Source organism: Molossus molossus, unplaced genomic scaffold (assembly GCF_014108415.1).
Source record: "Molossus molossus isolate mMolMol1 unplaced genomic scaffold, mMolMol1.p scaffold_m16_p_9, whole genome shotgun sequence".
Lineage (NCBI taxonomy): Eukaryota > Metazoa > Chordata > Mammalia > Chiroptera > Molossidae > Molossus > Molossus molossus.
Window position 1 is genome coordinate 93830293 of NW_023425403.1, and position 26063 is coordinate 93856355.

The 26063-nt window shown below is 41.2% G+C and overlaps 1 protein-coding gene and 1 pseudogene across 6 annotated transcripts in view; both read left to right on the forward strand.

Moving 5' to 3' along the window:
- Positions 1 to 11218, forward strand: part of FNDC3A (fibronectin type III domain containing 3A) — a 241095-nt gene extending 229877 nt beyond the window's left edge. For all 6 annotated transcript variants that reach the window (XM_036249591.1, XM_036249592.1, XM_036249593.1 and 3 more), the window contains one exon: positions 8544 to 11218. In XM_036249591.1, coding sequence (XP_036105484.1) covers positions 8544 to 8858 — 315 coding nt within the window. In that variant the 3' untranslated portion in view covers positions 8859 to 11218. The remainder of the gene's footprint in view (positions 1 to 8543) is intronic.
- An 8753-nt stretch (positions 11219 to 19971) lies between these two features.
- LOC118622615 lies at positions 19972 to 20128 on the forward strand (annotated as a pseudogene).
- Positions 20129 to 26063: the final 5935 nt, after the last annotated feature.

Genomic DNA, 26063 nt, shown 5'->3' on the forward strand with positions numbered 1-26063 from the left:
CTCAGGACTGCTTTCACTGCTTCCCATAGATTTTGTGTTGTTGTGTGTTTATTTTCATTGGTTTCCAGGAAGTTTTTAATTTCTTTCTTGATCTCCTTGGTAACCCATTCATTGTTTAATAAATGCTATTTAGCCTCCATGTATTTGAATGTTTTTTTCGTGTTTTTGTTGTAATTGGTTTCTAGTTCCATGCCATTGTGATCTGAGAAGATGCTTGATATGATTTCAGTCTTCTTGAACTTGTAGAGACTTAGTTTGTGTCCTAATGTGTGATCTGTCTTTGAGAATGCCTCATATGCACTTGAGAAGAATGTGAATTCTGCAGTTTTGGGGTGTAATTCTCTGTAGATATCTATTAAATCCATTTGATCTAGTGCATCATTTAGAGTCTCTGTTTTCTTGTTTATTTTTTGTCTAGAGGATCTATCCAGTTATGTCAGAGGAGTGTTGAAGTCCTCAGCTATGAATGCATTGCTGTTGATTTCTCCTTTGAAGTCCTCCAGAAGTTTTTAATGTATTTTGGTGCTCCTAAGTTGGGTGCATATATGTTTACCACGGTTATATCCTCCTGTTGGATAGATCCCTTCAAAATTATGTACTGGTCTTCTTTGTCTCTAGTTATGGCCTGCATTTTGAAGTCTATTTCAACAGATAGAGTACTGCTACCCCAGCTTTTTTTTAATTTTTTTTACGTTTGCTTGGGAAATTTTTTTCCATCTCTTCACTTTGAACCTGCGTGAGTCTATTGTTGTGAGGTGGGTCTCTTGTAAACATATATATGAGTCATGCTTTCTTTTCCATTCAGCTACTCTGTCTTTTGATCAGAACATTTAATCCATTCACATTTAAGGTTATTATTGATAGGTCCTTATTTATTTATTGCCATTTCAATTTATTCTGGTTATATTTCTCTTTCTATTTCTTCTGCTTATTACAGCAGTCCTTTTAACATTTTTTGGAGTGCTGGTTGGTGCTAATATATTCCCTTAGCCTTTTTTTGTCTTTGTTTCGCCTTCCATTTTGAATGATAGCCTTGTTGGATAGAGTAGTTTGGGTTCAGATTCTTGTTTTACATTACTTTGATTACTTCATGCCATTCTCTTCTCGCCTGTAGTGTTTCTGTTGAAAAGTCAGCGTGTAGCCTTATGGAGGTTCCTTTGTAGGTAACTATTGCATATCTCTTGCTTTCTTTAGGATTCTCTCTTTGTCTTTAATTTTTGGCATTTTAACTATTATGTGTCTTGGTGTGGGCCTCTTTGGGTTCTTTTTCCTTGGGGTTCTCTGTGCTTCTTGAACTTGTGTGCCTTTTTCCTTCACCAAGTTAGAGAAGTTTTCTGTCACTGTTTCTTTAAATATATTTTCTAACCCTTGCTCATTTTCTTCTTTTCCTGAAACTTCTATGATACGGATGTTGACGCATTTTATGTTGTCACTCAGTTCTCTTAGGCTGTCTTCCTTTTTTTTATTGTTTTTTCTTTTTGGTTCTCTGGTGGGTGATTTTTTTCTACCTGTCTTCTAATTCACTGATCCAGTCCTCAGCTTCCTCTACTCTGCTGGTTATTCCTTCCAGTGTGTTCTTTTTTTTAATCCTCACCCGAGGACATTCTTTGACATTTTGTTCAGATAGAGTGGGAGGGGGGGAGAGAGAGAGAAATAAAGAGAGTGAGAGAGAGAGAGAGAAGCATCAACGTGAAAGGGACACATCAAGGGACGTGCAACCCAAACAGGGCTCGGGACAAACTGCAACCGAGGTATGCGCCCCCAGCGGGAACCAAACACAGGTCTCTCCAGACCGCAGACCAATGCTCTAACCGCTGAGCCAAACCAGCCAGGGCCCAGTGTGTTCTTTATTTCTGCTATGTTGTTCTTCATTTCCAGTTGGTTTATTTTCAGTGTTTCTATATTTTTATTCATGTTGTTGAGCTTTCTAATAATTATTACTCTGAACTCTACCTCTGATATATCATGTAATTTCATTTCATTCATCTCTTCTACTGTAGAATTCTCTTGTTCTTTCCTTTGGGATTGTTTCTTTGTTTCACCATTTTGGCTGTCTCAGTGGGTTTTGGAGCCTGCCAAATTTTACCTTTGGGTGTTCCTGTTACACTGGTTGTGGCTCCTGCTACTGGATTTGGATGAGTTTGGGAGGACCCACATTAAACACCATTGTCAAGTCTTACTTTTCTGGGTAAATTTGCAAGCCAGGGAAAGGTTCAGTTATCCTCTAGCTTTTGCCTGGAGGCTATTAGTCTCAGTTACTTGATGAGCCTCGATTTATAGCCCTCAGCATGCTCAATTTGGCATCCTCTTTCTGTCCCTGGTTATATGGGTTCTATCCAGCTGTTTTTCAGTTGGTTTTTTTCTGAAGATTTGTCTTCGTTTTAGTTGTTAGTCCAGTTTGGTCCTGGGAGATGGTCTATGTAGTTTCCATTTACTCTGCTGCCATATTTCCTCCTTTGAAAAAAAATTTTTTTAAGAGTTCGATTTCACTTATAGAATTTGATATTTTATTTGATATTCAATACATTTATTAAATACTATATATGAAGAATTATAGGGAGGGACTATATTATTAAGTTACTGTTCTGATTTCAAAAACGTTGTTTAGAATTAAATTTAGGAAGCAAGCAGAAATTTTATAAACATGATATTTTATATAGCCAAACAAATAAAAGGTCATAATGGAGATAAAACCTACTTTATAGAAAGAAATGATTCATTCTAGCTAGACTGGAATGTTTTCCAACAGTGATGTCATTTAAGTGAGTCTTTCGGAAGACTGGTGAGCATAGGAGGAACTATGAGCTCTCAAGTGTGACTTGAGTACAGCTCTAAAATGGAGTATGTAGTCCAGCCAGTGTGGCTCAGTGGTTGAGCATCAACCTATGCACCAAAAGGTCACCGGTTCAATTCCCAGTCAGGACACATTTCCAGGTTGTGGGCCTGATCCCCAGATGGGGGCATGCAAGAGGCAGCCAATCGATGTCCTCTCTCATTGATGTTTCTAACTCTCTCTTCCTCTCTCTCTAAAATCAATAAAGGAAAAAAATAATTAAAAATAAATAAATGAAATGGAGTATGTAGTAGAGGAGGCCAGGTCTAGGGAAGTCTTTATTCTATAGCAGAAACTGTTTATGTTTTTAAGGTGGGGGTTATTATTTATATGTTGGTGGTTAAATTTCTAGGCTAGCCTATAAAACCCTGTTTAACCTTAGTGTTACTAGGTTTGAGGACTTGGAAGCAAATTAGTGAGGCAATAACAATTGGTTTCTTTGCATTCTTCCCTTTCTTTATCTCTCTTTGATCAGTCAGTGGCTTTGACCAACCCTTCCTACCTTCTTGCTACTGTATAGCACCTCACCTAGACTTGCTCTCATTCTCTAAAATTATACTCTTCTTCTGACTTTTTTTTACCCTCTCACACATATAACTCTCATATACACTGTATAGCTAACCTTATTGGCATTAAAGACTGTTTGCTTGGGAAAATTCATCCCAAAAATCAGGTGTCTGATGGCTCTTTAATATTCTCAGAAGTGTATGTGTTTTTAAAAGCAGGTGCATTTTAACCAAAATGGCATTTCAAGTGGTATAACAAGGTGAAATGAAAATATTGGGGGATAATAGAACCACTTTCAAAGTAGATCAACCCCACCTGGGAGTCTGTGGCTAAGGCAGTACTTGTGTCAGAGTTCATTACATTGCAAATACCAAGAAAGCCAACTCAAACTGGCTTTTATAACCAATTGAGCATAAAACCTCTTAGGGAGAATCCTGAAGGTAGTCAGCCTTCAGGACTGGTTGATCCAGAAACTCAGTGAAGTCATCAGAAACATGTTCCCTTAGCCATAGGGAACTTACTCTTCCTCATTCACATTTGGCGGGGGTTGGGGGAGAGGCACTTTGGGTTACAAAGCTATCCCTGGACCAGTGGCTATGCCAGGGTTAAAGCCAACTAGGGCCCACTTCCAGAGTTAAGAGGCGGGCAGGCTTCTGCTAATACATAGGTTGGGAAAGGGAGAGTTCAACACCCCATCCAAAATCAAGATACTATTGGCAGTTGTCAGAGAATGGGCACAGGGACAGAGGCCTGTTGGATTCTATATAACTTCCTCCTCTCTGAACTTAAATTCTCAAGAAAGTGATCTTCAGAGTGGCCTGCAAACCTTATGAACCTGAATATCTGGAAGTGGGACCCACTTTTTTTTTTTTTAAGAACTGTTCTAAAGCTCCAAGTTCTCCCTGGCCAGTGTAGCTCAGTTGGTTGTATAGTGTCTTGTGTACTGAAAGGTTGCAGGTTTGATTCCCAGTCAGGGCATGTGCCCAGGTTGCAGGCTCAATTCCCTGGTAGGGGGCGGCATGCAGGAGGCAGCCAGTTGATGTTTCAATCTCTCACTTAGATATTTCCCTCTCTCCTTCTCCCTTCCTTTCTCTCTCCTTCTCCCTTCCTCTCTCTCTAAAATTCAATGAAGAAAATGTTTAAAGAAAAGAAAAGCTGCAAGTTCACTTACAATTCCCTCAGCAATAATAAAGGGGAATAATGGTAGAAACAAGAGCTATGTGGATATTTGTCTACCATCAGTTGTTTGTGAAGGTTTTTACTGGTCTCTTCATGCATTAATGACTACAAAATAATTATTTGGAATAGTATATTCGTAAATTATAAAAGGATTACATGTGACCATATGTGCCAAATTATATGACAGTATATGCCTTAGTATATGTCATTATCAATAATTACTTTTAAATGTAATCACATGCATATTAAATCTTAAGGAAAGGCTTAAATAAGTGCACTCAGTGTAAAAGTAATGAATTGGTGGCATCGCTGTCTTATAGTTACTGCTATAAATATATACTGTGTATATTATTCAGTGTAAAATCAGATGTGGATATATAATGTACACAGAAAGTAAAACTAAACAGAATTTGTTCCTTTAATAACAGCTTCAAAAGTGCTACACAGAAAGTAAAACTAAACAGAATTTGTTCCTCTGATAACAGCTTCAAAAGTGGTTATCTTTGGTAGTAAACATTGTACATGTGTCCTTAAAAGATAACAACAGGAGTATTTTTAATTGTAGTATTAAGGTACTTGGTAGATTTTTTTTATTGTTGAAAGTATTATAGATGTCCCCCTTTTTCCCCTTTGACCCTTTTCTTCCTGCCTCCACTCCCCTCCTGCCTTCCCCAGCCTAGTGTCCATGTCAATTGGTTGTGCATAAAATTACCCAACGAAATAAGTTTTTAGAATGTGAGTAGAGAGAGTTATAAACAGGTAAGACACCTGTTTTGTAAGATACCTCATTTTTATTGTCCCCAGTTCTACAATTGTTATTTTCTCCATACTGTGATATATTCAGAAAGCTAAAATAAAGAAAAATACCAATTTGTGATAGTCTAAACTTGCTTTAAAGGTTTTCCTGTAAAATTCTGTTGCAATTGACATACTGTCTCAAAGTTATTGGCCAGCTAAACATGCACAAACTTAAATTTAGTCTGCATTTCTTAATTAAAGTGAGAAGTGAAAATAATAACCTCTGACCTGCCATTCTATTAACTTATGTAAATCTGCATTAATTGATCTCTGCCACCCTCTCCTTGTAAGTGGATAGCAAATAAGGGGCTGTTTTATTTTTATTTTGTTTTACTTATATGTAATACTATCTGCGAGCAGTAGCTATGGGCCCAAAAAAAGTATGAATTAGAGTGAATTAGAGTTTTTACTTGCCCTTTACTGCTTATTAAGGTCACAACAATTTTACCTTGTCAATATGAAAAGGGTGGGAGAGGTGAAAATGGTGTTATTTATTTTAATCTTATTTTTCTTTCTAAGACCCTACCCAGCTTATCTCAAGCTTGAGGCTTATTTTGAGTAACTTTACTTAGGTTTCTTTTTTTTAATGTATTTTTTTAATTGATTTTTTTTTTTTTTTTTTAAGAGAGAGAGATAGACACATCTATGTGAGAGAGAACCATCGATTGGCCTCCTGCATGTGCCCTACAGGGGGTCAAGCTCCCAACCTGGACATGTACCAGGAATTGAACTAGCTGCCTCTCAGTACAACCAGTTGAGCTACATCCATGGGCCAGGGCATGTGGAAACCTTTTCAAATTAGCTTTAGCAAGTTCATCTGTTTTCTTCAGTCCTATATCTGCAGTTGCCTATAAGATGTCTCTTTTAGATATCCTCCTAACATCTAAAACACAAAATTGAAAATCTCATACCATCATCTATCTCTTCTCTCCAACTTCTTTCTTACTTCATCAGATGGTGTCATAAACACTAACATTATTTTAGTGCCCAAACCTTAAATTGTTAGAAGAATTGAGAGTTAGGGGTTGTTAACTCTTAATCAAGTAAAAGTTATTTCTAAAAATGATCCATAAAAACTCTACTAAGGCCTTATAACCTTGTTATTTTATACAGCAAAAGGCCCTGTCCTGCCCACCTCGCTCAATCCCTCCCTCAGCCTTATAATCAGGATTCCTTAGACACTTTAAATATCACACACCTTGTGGAATTAAACCTACATTTCTAACTAATGTATTAACATATTCCTCTCTTTAAAATCTCTTACCTATCACCCTCATGCCATTTGTTGAGTTTTTTCTCCTAACTATATTACTGTGCTTATTTGGAAACAAATTGAAAGCAAAGAAAAATTTAAAGACAAAAATAAATATCACCCACTATACCCAAATAAATACATACTATTTTCTACTTCTACTAAATTGGCTTCATTGTATATGTGCTGGTTCACACTGCATTCTAATACAACCTTCTGATGTACTTAAGTTAATCCTTTTACCATCACCTAGTTATGAACCTTTTCTGCATTCCTACTCCCTGAAAAGCTCATCTGCATCCTCAGAACTAATGCGTATTCACCATTTTCTTTAATACTCATCTTAGGGCTTACCTTTTTAAATAAAAGTTCCTTTGGCCCGGCCAGTGTGGCTCAGTGGATTGAGTGCCATCCCGTGAACTCAGAGGTCTGGGTTGGATTCCCTATCAGGGCACATGCCCAGTAGGGGGCGTGTAGGCCGCAGCCGATCAATGTGTCTCTCACATTCATGTTTCTGTCTCTCCCTTCCTCTCTCTCTAAAAAATCAATGAAAACATTTTTTTAAGTTCCTCTGTATATCTTATCAGCATTCACTGATAATACATTTTGAAGTAAAAATAGTCAATAGTTCATTAATTTAGTTGCCTTTAATTATCTACTTATATGCTGGATTCTGGAGACACAAAAATGAAACGGATCTTACTTTATTCCGTTGGGAGGAAACCAGTATGTAAAATATTTATATTTACAACACAGATACAACTGAGGCAGCTAAAATTGCTTCAAAGAATGCTAGCCTAAGTTTTGGTTAATCTGACTTACAGCCCACCAACTAGCTGGGAGAATTTAGTGTTAAGGTCACCATGAGCCTTGGTTTTCCCACATACAGAATCAGGGAAGGGACTCATTAATGGAAATGATAGCTTCATATATTGAGCACTCGCTATATGCTGGGCACTGTGCTAAGTGTTTTAACAAGTAGTAATGTATTTCATTATTAACATATAAGATAACTACAATTATGTTTATTATACTAAGGTAATTGGTCTAAGAGCACATGGAGTGTAATGTGGTAGAGTGCAGCTTGGACACCATTCTTTTGGACATACTCTCTTAATCACTAGCACACTCTCTTTTTTTTTTTTTTTTTTTTTTTTTAATCCTCATCCGAGGACATTTTTCCATTTTTGTAACAGATAGAGTGGGAGGGAGAGAGAGGAAGAGAGAGAGAGGGAAACATCGATGTGAAAGGGACACATCGAGTGGCTGCCACCCGCACGACCAACCAGGGCCGGGGACAAACTGCAACCGTGGTACGTGCCCTTAGCAGGAACCGAACCCGGGTCTCTCCAGACCGCAGGCGGACGCTCCAACCGCTGAGCCAAACCGGCCAGGGCTAGCACACTCTCTTGAAAATCCATAGAATTACATTCTTATTATTTCCCTTCTCAGGTTCAGGCAGAGGGCTTGGGTTTTAAGATCCAATTCTGTGATTCTAAGTGATCTCTTTAAAGTCTATTAAATGATTTCCCATAGACACCTATAGAAAGCTCCTTATTCATTCATTAATTGTTTCATTCAACAGATGTATTTCAAATGGGGGAGCAATTCAAATGGGGGAGTCCTCCTTTCATGGAGTGACTTCACAAAAGTTAGACTTCTTACATTTGAGAAAACCAGGAAAATGCCCGTGGTTTTTTGTTGTCTAGCTACTTTGGGGGTACATCTTCACTTCTTAACTGGTCTACAAGTTCAGTGATGATAGATCTTACATTGTAACTTTTCAAATTTTTTATACAGCAGTCAGGTAAGTTCTTTAATGGATAAGTATTTCTTAAGTGTCATTTAAAAGATAAAAGCAATGGCACTCACTAACTTCCATGTTAAAAAATAATTCTAAAACTAGCCAGTTTTAACACAGATTTTTCTGCCCAGCCTCCACACATAATTCTTTTTCTAATATTTTACGCACAGATTTACAAGGGTCCCGACTCTTCATTCCGGTATTCAAGCCTTCAGCTGAACTGTGAATATCGTTTCCGTGTGTGTGCTATTCGCCAGTGCCAAGACCCTGTGGGGCATCAGGACCTAGTAGGTCCCTACAGCACAACAGTGTTCTTCATCTCTCAGAGGACTGAACCACCAGCCAGCACCACCAGAGACACTGTGGAAAGCACGAGGACCCGGCGAGCACTTAGCGATGAGCAGTGTGCAGCCGTCATCCTTGTGCTCTTTGCTTTCTTTTCCATTTTGATTGCCTTTGTCATTCAATACTTTGTAATCAAGTGAAAATATAACTTTATTTTTAATACGGTATTACATTTTATTTTGTCATGTACTAAAATTATTTCTATATTACTTTTCCAAACAGTGTCATTTAGCACTGGCATTGAGATTATAGTACATCACTTTTGCCATTTTCAGTGCTTATATTGTTAGGTAGAGGCTGGCACCTTATTAGATTGCGGGCCACAGAAATAGCAATTTTGGGGGTTTTGTTTGGTTGGGCTTTTTCTTTCCTTTTTTCCCCTTTTCTTTCTTCCTTTTTCTTTTCCTTTTTACATGCCTTCTTGTCAAACTTTCTAAGAGGCAAGAATATATAATTGATATTTTGACCAGTCAGTATGAGTGTAACACTGACAACCCGATCTACCAGGTTGTTTTAAAGATTGTTACCTAGTAAATGATTCAGAATAATTAAAATTTACACTAACATGCTATAAAGAAATGTTGAAGTCTGATGCTGTGAAAGCAATCTTGTGCTATATTTCTACCTCCTCATTTGTCTTAATTATTTGGTAAGTGGGATTATGATGAATAACTGGAGGAGCTTAGCAAACAAAAACTGGATGAAAGAATATGCATGAAAAAAAGAACCACTTGTTTGATGAATGTGGAGTTCTTTATTACACTATATGTTCATGAATTCACAGATAAATCACTTAAAGAAAGCACAGACAGTTTACTTGGCCTAAAATAATTTAATGTTTACTTAAAAGGCACCCCTTCAGGCCTTGAGAATACGGAAAAGAACAGTGGGGTTTTAAGTTACTTTTTTAAGGTAATCATAATCAGCTCTGAATTTCAAACCTATTTAATTTGGTTTTGTGAACCTTTGAACTATTTGTATGTGTATAAGGACATATATGTACATATGTGGCATATATATAAACTATACATACCAAGTGTAGAAATACACCCTCACATTCATCTATCTGGTATAGGCTTATTTTGAAGAACTCCCATAAGTTTCGCTGCTTCTTCCATAACTACTGCCATCACCATCAGAACTCATAATCAAACCTAACCTTTTTGTTTGGGGTACCAAATTTAAAGACAAAATTAATTTGCACCAGTAAACTTCAAGCTGCTTTCTGTCTTAAAAAACTAATGTTTAATGTCTGTTTGGATACTTCCAAATTGTTGATTGCATGTGGTTAACGTTGCATTAGAGCACTTTGCAATTGCATAATTCATTAATGTTTTGTGAGCTTGCATTTGTGAGTTATTGGATAATCAGATTGTATTTTGTCAAGTATCACATTGTACATCTTGCATAGATGTCAATGACTGCCAGTAATAATACAGTTTGTAATGAAACTTTCTAAAATTCTTGTTTTATCACATCTGTTATCTGTTAAACACTTGTAACTAGCCGTTTTAATTTATTTGAATTTTAGCATAGTGAATCACTAATTTTTAGTAGCTGAGGTTAGCATTTTAGTGATTACTAAGCACTTGTGTCAGTCTTTGATAAAGGACATAAGTTTTGTATTTTGAAGATCTCTGGAGAATTTCTTATATTAGAGTGGGCATGTGTTGTAATTGTTTTATGTCAAATGATCCATGCTGTAAAAAAGAACATTAACCTTTGTTCAAAAAAGAAACAGATAAACTTGGCCTTTCCAAGTGGTAAGAATGATCTGTCACTATAATATACTGTATGTTTACATTTTATTTAAATTTAATCTCTTATGTATAGGCTGATAACTTCCCCAAAAACAAGTGATTGCAATTGTTTTCTAGAAACTTCTTAAAAGTGCCACATTTGGCAGTACAAATGAGTTTGAGTGTAATAGCCCAGAGATTTCTATAATAGTTGAATGTCTAAAATGGTAAAATGTGCCACTGTGGCAGTTACAGTGGCTTATGTTTTTCATAGTAATGCAAATGAACTCCTATTTTTGATAGTAAATGTCATTTAATAGTGTACTTGCCATTTGAACCTCACTGCAAAATTAGTGCAGAGGAGAAAACAATTTTTAATGTAATCTTGATTTTACCTCATATACTGTACATTCCAAAAACTCTAAACTTTTTAAAGATTATAGATACACTACCAAACATATCACTTTAAAATTGTATAAGGTTGAACTTCATACAAATGAAAAATATTATCTCATAAAATACATAAACTATGTAGCAAAAGTATCTTTAAAATTCATGGAAAATAAAAGTTGTATCATTCTTTTTTGAGATATGTTTATTGTATTCATATACATTCATTATTTGCTGCCTCTTTTAGGAAATGTTAAGGACCCCACTCTTGCATTAGGCTTACAACAAATTTCCCAGCAGTATTCGAATCTTCAGAAGATTAGACCCATATTCAAGAAGGTAAATACCAGTATATTAAAGAATAAAATTAGCCCTGACAGTTTTGCTCAGCAGTTAGAGCATCAGCCCATGAACCAAAAAGTTGCGGGTTCAATTCCAGTCAAGGACATGTACCTCAGTTGCAGTTCAATTCCCAACCCTGGTTGGGGTCATGCGGGAGGCAGCCAATCGATCTGAGAGAGATGTGTCTCTCTCACATCAGTGTTTCTCTGTCCCTCCCTCCCACTCTATCTGACAATCAATTGAAAAATATCCTCGGGTGAGAGTTAAAAACCTTTTTTTCAAGAATAAAATTAGAGCCTTGGCTGGTTTGGCTCAGCAGTTAGAGCCCCGGGTTTGGTTCCCACTGGGGGCATGTGCCTCGGTTGCAGTTTGTCCCTAACTGGTTGGGGTCGTGTGGGTGGCAACCAGTCGACGTGTCTCTCTCACATGGATGTTTCTCTCTCTCTCTCTCTCTCTCTCTCTCTCTCTCTCTCTCTCTCTCTCCCCCCCCCCCTTCCCCCCTCTCGCTCTATCTGAAGATGAATGCAAAGTGTCCTCAGGTGAGGATAAAAAATAAATAAAATTAGAAGTTTTATCCTAGTGACTTGATTTTGTGCGGTTCATTAGATAACATGCTTCTAACTAGCTCTCTAATGGCCACAATTAAATTTAAAATGTTAAGCTGGCGAAGAGATATTTTATGGACGTAGGAGCATCAGTCCACAGAAACAACTAAGTATGAGTCCAGCCTTGAAAAGATATGATACTGATTTACAATGTTGCATGTCATTTTTTTTTTCCTGTAGATTAGAAACAGGAAATACACACGTTTGAGCATTCCAGGGGTTGGTTTCCAACGCAAATACGTTCTCACTACCATAAAATTCTCTGCAGGAGGATCCCGTGTATTTGGTGGCTCCTCAGGCAAACAGGCTGCAAAAGAATGCTTCCACAAAACCGAAAATCCATCATCCTGTAACCTAACCACCTACCATCAACATAGATGATGACAATGCCTTATTTTAAAAAGCTTTTTAAATATTCTATTAGACACTTTTAAGATAATATATATGCCCTCGAAAGTATTTATTCATTATTTTCTCCCAGGTACTCTTAAAAGGAGAGAAAAGACTCAGAAAAATGATAACAAGAACTAAGATTTTAATAGTTGTCATCAAATTCTCACTGTTCAGAGTGGTGCCTTCAAATGTTTCAATGTTACAAAGGGCTGTTGTTCATCTTATATAATAAACAGGGAAATTTGCTGAGAAAAAGAGTTTTGAAATAATAGATTTTGAAGCCATATGACCTATTCAAATCATAATGGCTAGCATCTATTAATCACTCAATGTGTGCTAGGCATTGTGTTCAGTGCTTTACCATAGTTATATAATCTTCCAAATTGCTCTATTAAGTATAAACTGAAGCACAGAGAAGTCAAGCACACTGCCAAAGGTCACATGGCTAATAAATAATGGAGTTGCAATTTGAATCCAGGTGCCCACACACTTGACCATTGTCCTCTGATGTTGTCTCCTAGAAGTCCTGGATTCTAAGAAGAAAGTTAAAATAATAATTGACATTAATGATGCATTTATGATAGCATTTATCGAGTATTTTATGTATGCCAACACTTGCCCATGCCCAAAACAACCCACAACCCTCTAAGGATTGAAGAGAAATGAGATGAGAATCTGGTGTATCAGACTAAATAAGAAGCTCTAGTTTCTTTCCTCTAGAATTTCCTCTTAATACTTTGACTCCCATTTTAAGCCCACACCCAGTCTTCAGAATAATACGTCTTAAACAGTCATCCATCCAATACCTTTATTTATTTTAATAGCAGTTATTTTTTTTTTCTTTATTGACTTTAGAGATAGAAACATCGATGAGAGAGAACAATTGGCCGCCTCCTGCATGCCCCGCACTGGGGATTGGGCCCACAACCTGGGCATGTGCCCTGACCGGGAATTGAACTGGTGACTTCTTGGTGCCTGGGTCAATGCTCAACTACTGAGCCACACCAGTGGGGCTGAAAGTACCTTTATTAATAGCCCCTTATCACAAATGAAACAAGCTAAACTGTCCAAAAGTAATATACTTGGATGAACCTCAAAAAAAATTATGCCAAGTGAAAAAAAGACATGAAAGGTCACATACTGTATGATTCTATTTATATGAAATATCTAGAATAGGAAAATCCATAAAGATAGAAGAGATTAGTGGTTGCCAGGGGCTAGAAAGAGAAGGAAATGGAGAGCAACTGCTTAATGGATATGGGATTTTACTTTGGAAATGTTTTGAAACACTGCGTGCTTGTACAACATTGTGAATGAACTAATTGCCACTAAATGGTTCACTTGAAAGTGGTTAATTTCATGTTATGTGAATTTCACATCAATATTTTTTAAAGTTTGGTAAACAGATATACAACTAGAGAATCCTGGACATCAGTGAGTCAAAATAAATCGACCTAGTCATTAAGTCCATTTTGCAAAGGACACAAGCCACTTCTCACTTCCTTTTCGAACATCCCAGACCTCCTTAGGAGTTCCCTCTCCTTTCGGTGGGTGGGCTGTGCCTAGTTTACAATTGAATTTTTTATGTCTGTCCTTGATGGCTATTAAATGATTTGCCCTGCCCAGACCTAAGTTATCAGCTCTATCTTAAGCTTTTTTTTAAAACCATGATTTCTTGACCAGTATTGCTAAGAATGAGGCTGAAGTAGGTGTTTCCATTTTTTTTTTTTTTAATTTTATTTTTTTATTATTATTATTTTTTTAATCCTCACCCGAGGACATTTTTCCATTTTTTGTTCAGATAGAGCGGGAGGGAGAGAGAGAAAAACATCGATGTGAAGGGACACATCGAGTGGCTGCCACCCGCACGACCAACCAGGGCCAGGGACAAACTGCAACCGAGGTACATGCCCTTAGCGGGAACCGAACCTCGGTCTCTCTGTACCACAGGCCGATGCTCCAACCGCTGAGCCAAACCGGTCAGGGCTATTTTTATTTATTTTTAATGTTTTTTTTAATTTTTTTTATCCTCACCCGAGGACATTTTTCCATTTTTTGTTCAGATAGAGCGGGAGGGAGAGAGAGGAAGAGAGAGAGAGAGAAACATCGACGTGAAGGGACACATCGAGAGGCTGCCACCCGCACGACCAACCAGGGCCGGGGACAAACTGCAACCGAGGTACGTGCCCTTAGCGGGAACCGAACCTCGGTCTCTCTGTACCGCAGGCCGACGCTCCAACCGCTGAGCCAAACCGGTCAGGGCTATTTTTATTTATTTTTAATGTTTTTATTTTATTTATTCATTTTACCCTCACCCGAGGATATGTTTCCATTTATCTTCAGATAGAGTGGGAGGGAGAGGGGGAGAGAGAGAGAGAGAGAGAAACATTGAAGTGCCTCACATTGACTGGTTGCCTACCACATGACCCTGACCAGGGCCAGGACGAACCTCAATCGAGGTACATACATGCCCTTGATTGGAATTGAACCTGCGACTGACTCATTGGTCCCTGGGCTGACACTGTAACAGCTGAGCCAAATTGGCCAGGGCTACCTTATTCTTAATCATTCTCAGATGACTCCATGTCTTAGAGAAGAAATTAGGTTTTGCAGTTGCACAGTTTACCAATGACAGCTGATCCACAGTAAGAATGTTTATATATAGTAATAAGACCTTTTTCTCACAGCCTATATTCTGAAAAGTAATCTAGAAAACGACATTTGAGGCAAGTTCATGTTGTATTAGGTGCTCAAGTAATAATACTAATAGAATTAATTTATAATTCTAAATTTGATTTAGACATTGAAAGCAGCATGAAGCCTAGTGTCCAGTCATTCTATTGAAAAACCTGGAGTACATTCATTGTCAGTCTGGCTGAGAACAACCCGAAGGGTGAAGAGAGTAAAACTGCCAAGAAGTAGGGAGCACACACAGTTTATGACAACATAGAGAATTATTATTTTTTATTTTTTTATCCTCGAGGATATTCTTCTATTTATCTTCAAATTGAGTAGGAGAGAGGAAGAGAGAGAGAGAAACATTGATGTGCGACAGAGACATCGACTCGTTGCCTCCTGCACAACCCCAACCAGGGCCAGGGATGAACCGCAACTGAGGTACGTGCCCTTGACCGGAACAGAACCCATGACTCTTTGGTCCAAGGGCCAGTGCTCTAACCGCTGAGTCAAACCAGCCAGGGCTAGAATTATTTAAAAAAAAGAAATACCAAATTTTAAGTTACTGTAAATCCACTGTAAATTAAAGTAGGGTACTATCTTGCATTTGGAAAAATAAAAATATAAAAACTGAAAAGAATAAAACAAACTATAAAGCCTCAATAACTTATAATACCAGCACACCAAAAATAAACAGAATAGAAAAATTCCATAATCCCAAGTATTTCAGGAATTTAATGTTTCATAAAGCTGGCACCTCAGATCAATGGAGTAAAAAAGAATAATATAAATAAGTGATGTTGGGACAACTGGTTTGCCATCTAAAAATTAAACTTGGATCCATATCATACACACCTTACACCAAGATAAATCCCAAATGAATTAAACATTTAAGTGTAAACAATGAAACTGAAACTAGAAGATGTGGGAGAATTCCCTAATCTTGGAATGGTGGTGGCCTTTCAAATTGCGCCTCAAACACAGGAGCAACAAAAGGGAAAGACTGATCATTTTAACTCCATAAAAATAAAAACTTCTGCATAGCTATAAAAAGAAGTTAAATAGCCCTGGCCGGTTTGGTTCAGTGGTTAGAGCGTCAGCCTGCGGTCCACAGAGACCCGGGTTCGGTTCCCACTAAGGGCATGGACCTTGGCTGCAGTTTATCCCTGGCCCTAGTTGGGTCATGCGGGTGGCAGCCACTCGATGTGTCCCTTTCACATCGATGTTTCTCCCTCTCTTTCTCTTCCTCTCTCTCCCTCCTGCTCTATCTGAATAAAAAATGGAAAAATGTCCTCGGGTGAGGATTTTCCCCTTTAAAAAAAAAGAAGTTAAATAGCAAAGAGGAAAAAATATTTTCAACTCATATCCCAAAAAAGAGCTAATGTAATCTCACATAGGAAACATAATGAGTTCTGAAATATGGAGACAAAATGGCCAATCACCTAATATAAAAAGGCAAGGGACACTGGCGGTTCACAGAGACGGAAACACAAAGAACTCAAACATATGACAAGATGCTCAATCTCACATCATACGAGCAATGCTAAATTAAAACAGGGAAAAAAACATTTTCACTGTCATTGGCAAAAATGAAAAACTTTTCTTACACACTATGTTACCAACACTATAAATAAACAAGACACTGCTGTGGAGTTTAAACTGTACAGCTCCTATGAAGGGAAAGTACACATTGCATATACTCTGATCAGGCAAGTTCACCGACAAATATTTATCCTACAAATCTATTCACCCACTTGTATCATAATGGACAACACTATTCACTGTAAACTTGTTTGTAACAGCAAAAGACTGTGAATTATCTAAGCAACAGTGGAAAACTGATTAAATAAATTGTACACTTAAATGCAGTGGAATACCATGCAGCTGTAGCAAAACAAGAGTAGTATAGCCTTCTATTTACAAATCTGGAAGGAATACCAAGATTTATTTAGTTAAAAAGCAAAGTCCAGAATAATGCAGGCACTCTGGCCAGGTGTCCTGGCCTTTGAGTCTTCTGGGTCCAGGCACAGACAGGTGAGTGGGCGGCCCCCAGGTGATGCCAGCCCCTGGCTGTGGAGCCACTCCCAGCCTTGGGCCCCAGACATCACGGGGCAGAGACCAGCCGTCCCCGAATTCCTGACCCACAGAATTAGTGAGCACAATTAAAATGGTTATTTTAAGCCACTCAGTGGTCAGAAATTGTGTTATGCAGCACATTTCAAATTCCAAAATACAAAATCCTTTGCCAAATATTGGTTTTTCTACTTCAGGGCACTCCCACCCACCCCACCCCCGTACCACTGAGGTTGGAAGAGGCCAAGTGACTTATTCTAGTCAAAGAAATGTGAGCAGAAGTTATCTGTCCCTGTATTTGTTAAGGTTCGGTCAGGAAAACAGATGCCACATAGGTACTTAACAGGGCTCATTTAATATCGTTTTAGCAAGCATTAGAGGCCTGAAAGAAACAATCAGATGACCCTGAAGCGACATAATAACTGAAGGGAAAAGCTGCCACTCTTTCAAAAAATGTTAAGGGTATCACCTCAAAAGATGTTGAGGGTATCAGAGCCACGGTCAGAGGAGGAGCCCAGGACCAGGGAGTCAGAGCTCTGAGGACGGGCTGCTGCCGGGCTGCTGCTTACGGGCTTCTGTCTGTACCCAGGGAGCTGCTGGGAAGGCACAGGGCTATTGTGGGGCATCACTGAAAGGAGGATGGGCAAACAGCAAGAAGTGAGTGCATTCTCCCCTGGCCCTGGCCTCCAGCACCCCCACTGACAAGCCTCACAGGGAACCAGGGGGCAAAGAAGATGAGTGGTTGGCAGAATCCCAGAAGGGTGGGTTTGGAGCCAGAGACAACGGCTCAAAGCTGGCAGAGTCCCCTCCCGGTGGAAGCATTCCAGAGGTAGGCTCCGTTTCTCTCTTCCCCCGCCGTGGCGGCTAGGGGAGCGTCTGCTCTTCCAGAGATGCCATATGATTGACGTGGCCGACAAAAGTGAGCCACCAAATGGAGATAACTGCTCTGGACCATCCCCCAGACTTGATACACTCCAGGGGAGCAAGAAATAAAGGTGAGGTGTCAGGCCCCTGGCCTTTGGAGGCTGTTTGTTCAGGCAGCATAACAGCTCTCCTCCACACTGACCACGGCTGCACCTGCAGACACAGCCTGTTCACACGGACAAGCCCAGCCACCCGCACAAGTGCCAGAGGCAGCAGCACGGACGCAGCTCTCCAGGGAGGTGAAGGTGACAGGCAAGAGTCTGCTCACCAGGCCCCAGCCCAGAGTGTCAGGGTGTCAGGACTCCAGGAGCACCAGAAACAACACTCATCCCACTAAGGTGCTTGGGAAATTTGACCTGGGAAGGGTGACATTTCGGATGCCTTTGAAGGACAAGTGGGTTAGGCTCTTGGCAGATAGAGATGGAAGCTCACAGCGGGGGCAAAGGCATGGGAGCCAGAAAGCATAAGACTGGACCGAAGCAAAAACTAGATAGGGGACTAGTTTAGATCCAAGGATGGCCTCTTCCTTGTATTCGTATGATTAGTAAGAATGAACAGTTATAGAGGGCTCGCTATGTGCCAGGCACCGAACTAAAGACTTATGTTTACTGGTTGGAACAACCCAGCGAAGCGGGTCCTGAAATAACCTCACTTGTCAAAGGGTGAGGCTCGGGGGCACTAAGTAACCGTGCCCCTGGGAGCTCATCATCACCCACACTCTTCCTTACTCTGTTCAGAGTCCCTGAGGGAAGCCCCATGTGGACAGTGGAGGGTTCCCCAAGGGTAAACTTCTTTCTCACCAGTCATATACCTAATTCCGAGACGGAAAGCTACACCTAGGCAGCCCCCTTCCGAAGTAAAAATCACCACCACCACCAATTCTATCCACCTAGAAGATGAAGGGGGGTGAGGGGGGGCCAGGAAGTCGCTCCTTGTCACTTTATGCAAGTATTTGCCGGATGTGTGTGGCCACTGGGGACCACAGGCTCCGCTGAAGCCTGAAGGGCAGGTGGCAGTTTTCAAAACTGGAGGAAGGGGCGCAGCAGCAGATCACTGAGAGGTGGTGCTTGAAGGCCTTTTCGGGAGATGTTACAGTCCAACCAGTTGCATCATAAACAGTGTTTATAGTTTTTCCTTTACTTTTATTTTCATTTTCATGGGAATGTTGAAATGTTTGCACTTACAGAGCTATGAGGCTTGTAGATGACATCTTATGGTCTCCACGACCTTGAGGGAGGCTCGCTCTAAACCTACAAGTGGCAGCATGGAGACAGCTGGACCCTGTGACTGATGTCACCAACCACATCACATCACAGCAGAGGGCATGGCCAGGGGAGCCCAAGCTGAGCCCTAGGGCAGTTGCTGTATCGTGGGACCCAGGATGGCTAGCAGGATTGTCAGCTGGGGCCAAGAGGGGGGTATAGGAATCTCCAAAAGGGGCTTTTTTCAAGTCCTATACCTTCTTCCCAGATACCACTCCCTCTCCACCGCCCCCCCTCCTCAGTAATTGTTGCCACAGTGACCCTGTCTCTCTCTCAAGAGAAACTGGGACCAAGAGGAAATTGCTAATGCAACAGTCACACAGTAATTGGAATCTGTGCAGCCCACAAAATCCTGCCTGAATTCTCCCTGCCTTGTCCCTCCCAAAAGAAACCTGAAAAAGCCTGGGGCCCCAGGTTCATTATCGGCCAGGCCCTGCGCTTGGTCGTCTCTGCCAGGATTTCCCCTTCCAGGGCCAGCTTGCCATCTCTGCATTTTATTAAATTAGATACCAGTTCCTGGCACCTGGGGTCTAGAGGGGCCAGCAGGTCTTACAAATGAGAAGAGACTGAGTGTGAAGCCCAGGAAACCACTGTGTGAATGACAATGACTGGGGGGGAGGGCATGCAAAGTGATGTCTGTCCAAAGGTGGCAGCTGCGGCCCAGCCTGGATTGCCACCACCTTGGGGAATATGTTCCCAGAGCTGCTGGATCTTCCTATTTTGCAAGACATGCTGAAACTCTGGAACTCGATGTGAAATTTCCCAACTGTAAGAGACTGGCTCAGCCATGCCATACACAAGCACGGGTGCCTCTTCTGCTTTGGACCGCAAGCCTCACCTCTGATCGAAATGGACCCCAACTGCTCCTGCTCCACTGGTAAATCCTGCACGTGCGCCATGTGCCAGCTCCTGCAAATGCACCTCCTGCTGCCCCGTGGGCTGTGTCAAGTGTGCCCAGGGCTGCATCTGCAAAGGAGCATCGGACAAGTGCAGCTGCTGTGCCTGATGCCAGGAAGGGCCTGCTCCCCACTGTAAATAGAGCAGTGTCTACAAACCTGTATTTTAAAAAAAATTTTTATAAGCCCTGACCCAATTGCTATGTTCTTTTTGGATAAAATATTTAAATGGCAATAAATTCATCTAGACTATTTGGGGGGAAAGGAGAGTGCTCAAATGTTATGAAATGTGGGCTGATTGCTGTGCACATTCACTTGTGTTCCTCTGCTTCACGCGCTGCTCTTCTGCAGAGAACAGTGTAAGACCAATGGCGTTTGTAGAAGTTGCAACAGATACGTTGCAACTTATGGATGTGTCCAATTGCTCTTTAAAACTTTCCATATCCTTTCATTTGTCTACAAAATCTGGTTTCTGGAATAAAGCTGGAAGACACTTTCCTAGCAAAATCCAGGTCCTACCAAGCACTCCTAAGGTTGGTAGCTCTATGGTTTATAAATCAAGAGGCCACACATACAGTGGTTATGTCCACAGATTTGGGAAGCAAACAGCACTTCCACGTATTGGCCGTGTGACCTGAGACAGCTTCTCTATACTTTGGTGTTCTGATCTATAAAATGGACATACTCAAAGCACCCACCTCAGAACACTGCTGTTGAAGTTCATACGTATTAACATATGCAAGTGCTTAGAATAGCACCTTGCACACAGCAAATGTTAGCTTTATTTTTGTTCAGGACATCACAGCCTGCCCAAGGTCAACCTCTGAGACCTGCAGCAGGGAGCCAAGGGCCCACTAACAACACCAACCTCTTGCTTCCAGGGACCCAGATCCATAGCCAGGCCAGATGGAGACTCACCCTTGCCCACACAGGCACCAAGTGGGGAGGTATTCATAAGGTGGGGAGCAGTGTCCACATACCTGGCCTACTGAGAATGGTTTGTTTTCCTCTCATCAGGTGAAGTATGAAGTCAGTAAGGATCTTAGAAATACACAGTAGAAAGCAAATATACTCATTCTCTGTTATCTGATGCTTTTCTTCCTAAAACACGGAATGCTGAACCATTATAAGAGTTCAGATCTGGACTTCCGGTCAAGATGGCGGCGTAGGGAAACGCAGTATCACGTTCTCCCACAACCACATCCAAGTTACAACAAAACTACAGAACAACCATCATCCAAAACCGCCTGAAATCAAGCTGAATGGAAGTCCTACAACTACGGAATTAAAAAAAAAAAAAGCAGCTACATCCAGACCGGTAGGAGGGGCGGTGGCGCGAGGGGTGGCGGCGGCGGCAGCGCGGCGGCGGCATGGAGGCGCGACGGGCTGGTCCCACACCCAAGTGTGGCGGATAAAAATCAGGAGGCTCCTGCGGCTGGGAAGGTCCTTCCTGAGGACTGAGGGGTCCCCGTCCCACACCAGGTGCCCCACTCAGGTTTCCAGTGCCAGGAAGAGAAGTCCCCATAACTTCTGGCTGGAAAAACCAGCGGAAACTGAGGTTCAGGGAAGCTGAAGCGGCTGGAGCCCCAGGCAGTTCCTTAAAGGGCCCGCGCACGGACTGATCGGACTCTCTCCCTCTAAGCTCGGAGGGGAGGCAGCTCGAGGGGCACCAGAGACATACAGGGAAGAACTGAGCTGTTTGGCACTGGAGCGAGGGCTGGAGAGGGGGCTTCCTTGGGACAAATGTGCGGTAAGAGGCCTTTGTTCCTTTGGTGAGCCCTTCCCTGGGGCAGCAGACAGTCGCCATATCTGGGACTCCAGCAACCTGGCTCACACTGGTAGCCCCGCCCTGCTGACTCCCTGAGGCCCCGCCCCACCCCGCACAACTTTCAAGCCCGCCCAAGCTGTTGCTACTTGCTTAACCATAGGATTGGCTGGTCTTGGATCCTGCTTCAGGTTTTTCCTAAATTCTTTCAAACGAGCAGCGTCGGGTCTCAGCGAGCCCCATACCTCTCATTAAGTAATACACAGAAACAAACACAGGGAGGCAGCCAAAATGAGGAGACAAAGAAACAGGTCCCAAATGAAAGAACAGAACAAAACCCCAAGAAAAGAACTAAGCGAAATGGAGATAAGCAACCTAACAGATGCTGAGTTCAAAATACTGCTTATAAGGATGCTCAATGAACTCAGTGAGGGCCTCAAGAGCATAAAAAAGAACCAGTCAGAAATGATCGCTGCACAGTTAGAAACGAAGGAGGCTTTAACTGAAATAAAGAATAATTTACATAGCTTCAATAATAGAGTACGTAAATCCAAGGAGCAAACCATCGATTTGGAATATAAGGAAGCAAAAAATGCCCAATCAGAACAGCAAAAAGAAAAAAGAATCCAAAAAAATGAGGATAGTGTAAGGAGCCTCTGGGACAACTTCAAGCGTGCCAACATTCGCATCTTGGGGGTGCCAGAAGGAGAAGAGAGAGAACAAGAAATCGAAAACCTATTTGAAACAATAATGGCAGAATACTTTCCTAACTTGGTGAAGGAAACAGACATACAAGTCCAGGAAGCACAGAGAGTCCCAAATAAGATGAACCCCAGGAGGCACACACCAAGACACATCATCATCAAAATGCAAAAGTTTCAAGACAAAGAGAGAATCTTAAAAGCAGCAAGAGAAAGGCAGCTAGTTACCTACAAGGGAGTTCCCATTAGGCTGTCTGCTGATTTCTCAAAAGAAACTTTGCAGGCCAGAAGGGAGTGGCAAGAAATATTCAGAGTGATGAAAACCAAGAACCTACAACCAAAATTACTCTATCCTGCAAAGCTGTCATTTAGAATTGATGGACATATAAAAACTTTCCCAGACAAGAAAAAGTTAAAGGAGTTCATCACTACCAAACCGTTATGATATGAAATGATGAAGGGTCTTTTTAAAGAAAAAGATAAAATGTATGAACAAACAAAATGGCAATGAATACATATCTATCAACAATGGAATCTACAAACAAAATGAACAGGAAGAACAGGAACATTCTCATAGATACAGAGAACATTTTGTTGGTTGCCAGTTGGGAAGGGGGTTGGGGGAATGGATGAAAAAGGTGAAGGGATTAAGAAGCACAAATTCATTGCTAGACTGACAAACCTCAAAGGGAAAGGGGTTGGGGGGGTGGGAAGAAATAAACCAAAGAACTTATATGCATAACCAATGGACATGGACAATAGTTTGGGAAAAGGTGGGAGGGGGGCGGGAGTGGGGAGGAGGGGGTCAATGGGGGAAAAATGTGGAACATCTGTAATACATTTTACATCCAACAATAAAGATGTGGAAAAAAAAAAAATTATAAGAGTTCAGATCTGCTCTTATCCTTTGAGATGACATGGAGGGACCTGGAAAGTATTCTCCTAAGTGAAATAAGCCAAGCAGAAAAAGACAAATACCACCTGATCTCACTTATATATGGAATATAATGAACATAACAGTCTGAGGAATACGGTAGACCCAGAAACATGGAAGTAGACCATAGACTGACATCCCTCAGAAGAGGATGGGGTGGGGTGGGAAGAGATAAACCACAGAACTTATATGCATGTATGCATGACCAATGGACATGGACAACTATGCCGGGGACAGGGTGGAGGGGGTGTGGGGTGGGGGGTGCCAATGGGGTAAAAAAGGAGAAATATCTGTAACTAAAAAATAAATTAAAAATTTAATAAAAAAAAAAAAGATCCTAAAAAAGAAAAAGAGTTCAGATCTGCCCTATGGGCCAAGTCATACTTGAGCTGCGATGTACCCACACTGCAGAAGGAGCTGCAGTGAGTCCCTCTCTCCACATCGGTATTCTATTTTGAAATGGGTTATCAAAGAACACTTACTGAGCACCCACTATAATCAGAGTACTATTCTCAACTGCTGGAAATTGTAAATAATTGTAAAGAACAGAAGCGTATTCATTCCCCAAGTTAGCAAATATTTATTAAATCCTCACTTGTACCAGGTACTGACCCAGCTACTAGGGAAAGAGCATGGAACACAACAGTCAAGCCCTGCCTTCCAGAGCACATAATGTCAGGAGATGGAGGGGAGCTGATGACAAATATCGAAGTAAATTAAATGGTAGTCAACTGGTAATAAGCTGTATGGAGAGAATGCCACAGAGAAGGGAGGTGTGAATGGAGTGAGTAGCACAAAGCAGTCTGAGAGGGTCTAGTTGGCACGATCAGCCTGCTTGGCAAAGGCACTAATCTAACGAGCTAGCCTTTCTGAGCTGCCATGCTACGGGGGAAGGAGTGAGGGAGGCCTCAGCAGAGGCGGGGCAACCATCAGGCCGCGGTGCAGAATGGAGAGAAAGGAAAGGGCCTCAGGGAGTCGCAGCCAAGGGGGAAGGTATCAGATGCTCCCAAGAGTATCACTTGTATCAAAGAAAGGGACCACAAATTCACTACCCCTAGGTCACTTGCTGCAAGGGTTAGCAGAGCACCTGGTGGTCAGACAGGGAAGGGATATTAAACTGCAGTCTAGCAAATGCCAGCCCAGGTAGTAGCACAAAGCCAGGTGCCTTTTCCCCTTCTGGTTTCATAAGGACCTTTAAGCCACCTGACTGCTGTTAGATTGCCAAGGGAGGAACGCAGGAGGTCAAAGTGATAACAGGAACAGAATTTTATTCAGGACATCTGTAAAGGAGACGGGCTAAGTCCAAAATGGCATTAGCCACAAGCTGGCCAGGGCTTGCTGCTAATAAAGAGCTTTGGGTGGGCTTTCTTTTGACAGAAGCTTCAGGGTATGTACAGGAACAAAGACCAGGCAAACAAGATGGCAATTGCTTGACTAAAACTGCCAAGGGTCAGGTTCCCATACCAATGGGGGGTGGGCAATGAACAATGAAAGGCCACATCTACAGAGGCACTCCTATGGCAGGGTGCTCTGGCCTAACATTCCGGCCTTTTGTTATTAAGGACTGGGGCGGAGGTCATTTCTTCCATAACTACTTCCTGCTGGAGGGGGTGCTGGGATCATAGGGAGAAGGATTTTGATAGTAGTTGACTGGAATGCAGTACTGGCCTTCTGGAACTTGAAATAGGGGTTGGGGAAAAAGGAGAAACATCTGTAACAAAAATAAATTAATTTAAAAAGTAAAAAAGAAATAGGGGTTGGTATCGGACGGATGATTGAAGAAGCATCATCTCACCAATGGACTGGTTAGCGAAGGCCCGGACACGGTTCTGGAGGAGTGAAGAAAATAGGTGTAGGATTCGGGAACCAAAAAGAAGAGCAAGAAGGAGCATTAACAGGGGTCCCACTAAAGGAAGGAGCCAAGAGGTGTAATTTAATTTTTATAACAATGAGCCCTAAGATTCTGAGAGTTGTTGCCAAATTTTTTATGCCAAATCGGCTAGTTTTTTTTTTGTTTTTTTGTTTTGTTTTGTTTTTGCTGTATCCCTAACTATACCAGACTGACTTAAGTAAAGCAGCATTCCTCTTCTATTACGAGACAGAAACCTATACTGTGTGAATAAGCAGTTAGGTAAACAAGGACATAGGCAAACCGTCTGTGAAACAGAAGAACACAGAACATAAAGGTTGATGTATACATTAAATCATAAATCAGTTGAGAAGATTTCCAGACGTAAGGACAGTCTGACATTCTGTGGCCGTCAGGGGCTAAGGCATGTATGGCACACAGACACCGCTTTAAACAAAACTTTGAAGACAGTTAACTGCATTGGAGTTCAACACCCACAACTGGGTATTGTGGTTTTCATTGAGACATAATTTTTTTTTTCTCTCCCTAAGAGTACCCTCCAGTTAAAGAGACTGTATCAAGTCTAGTTCCAGCCTGGCTTGGTTATTTGCATAAACACAAAACTATCAGTAGATCAAATTGATTTCATAGGCTTTCTCCAATTTTACTTTGCTGGAATGTTGCTCATTCATAAGGAATCTTTAGATCTAGCTCTGGTGAGCAGTTAACAGTCAGCCCCTCAGGGCAGAGAAGCCAAAGCCACAACTGCCATCAGGTGGTGCCGACATACCTGCAG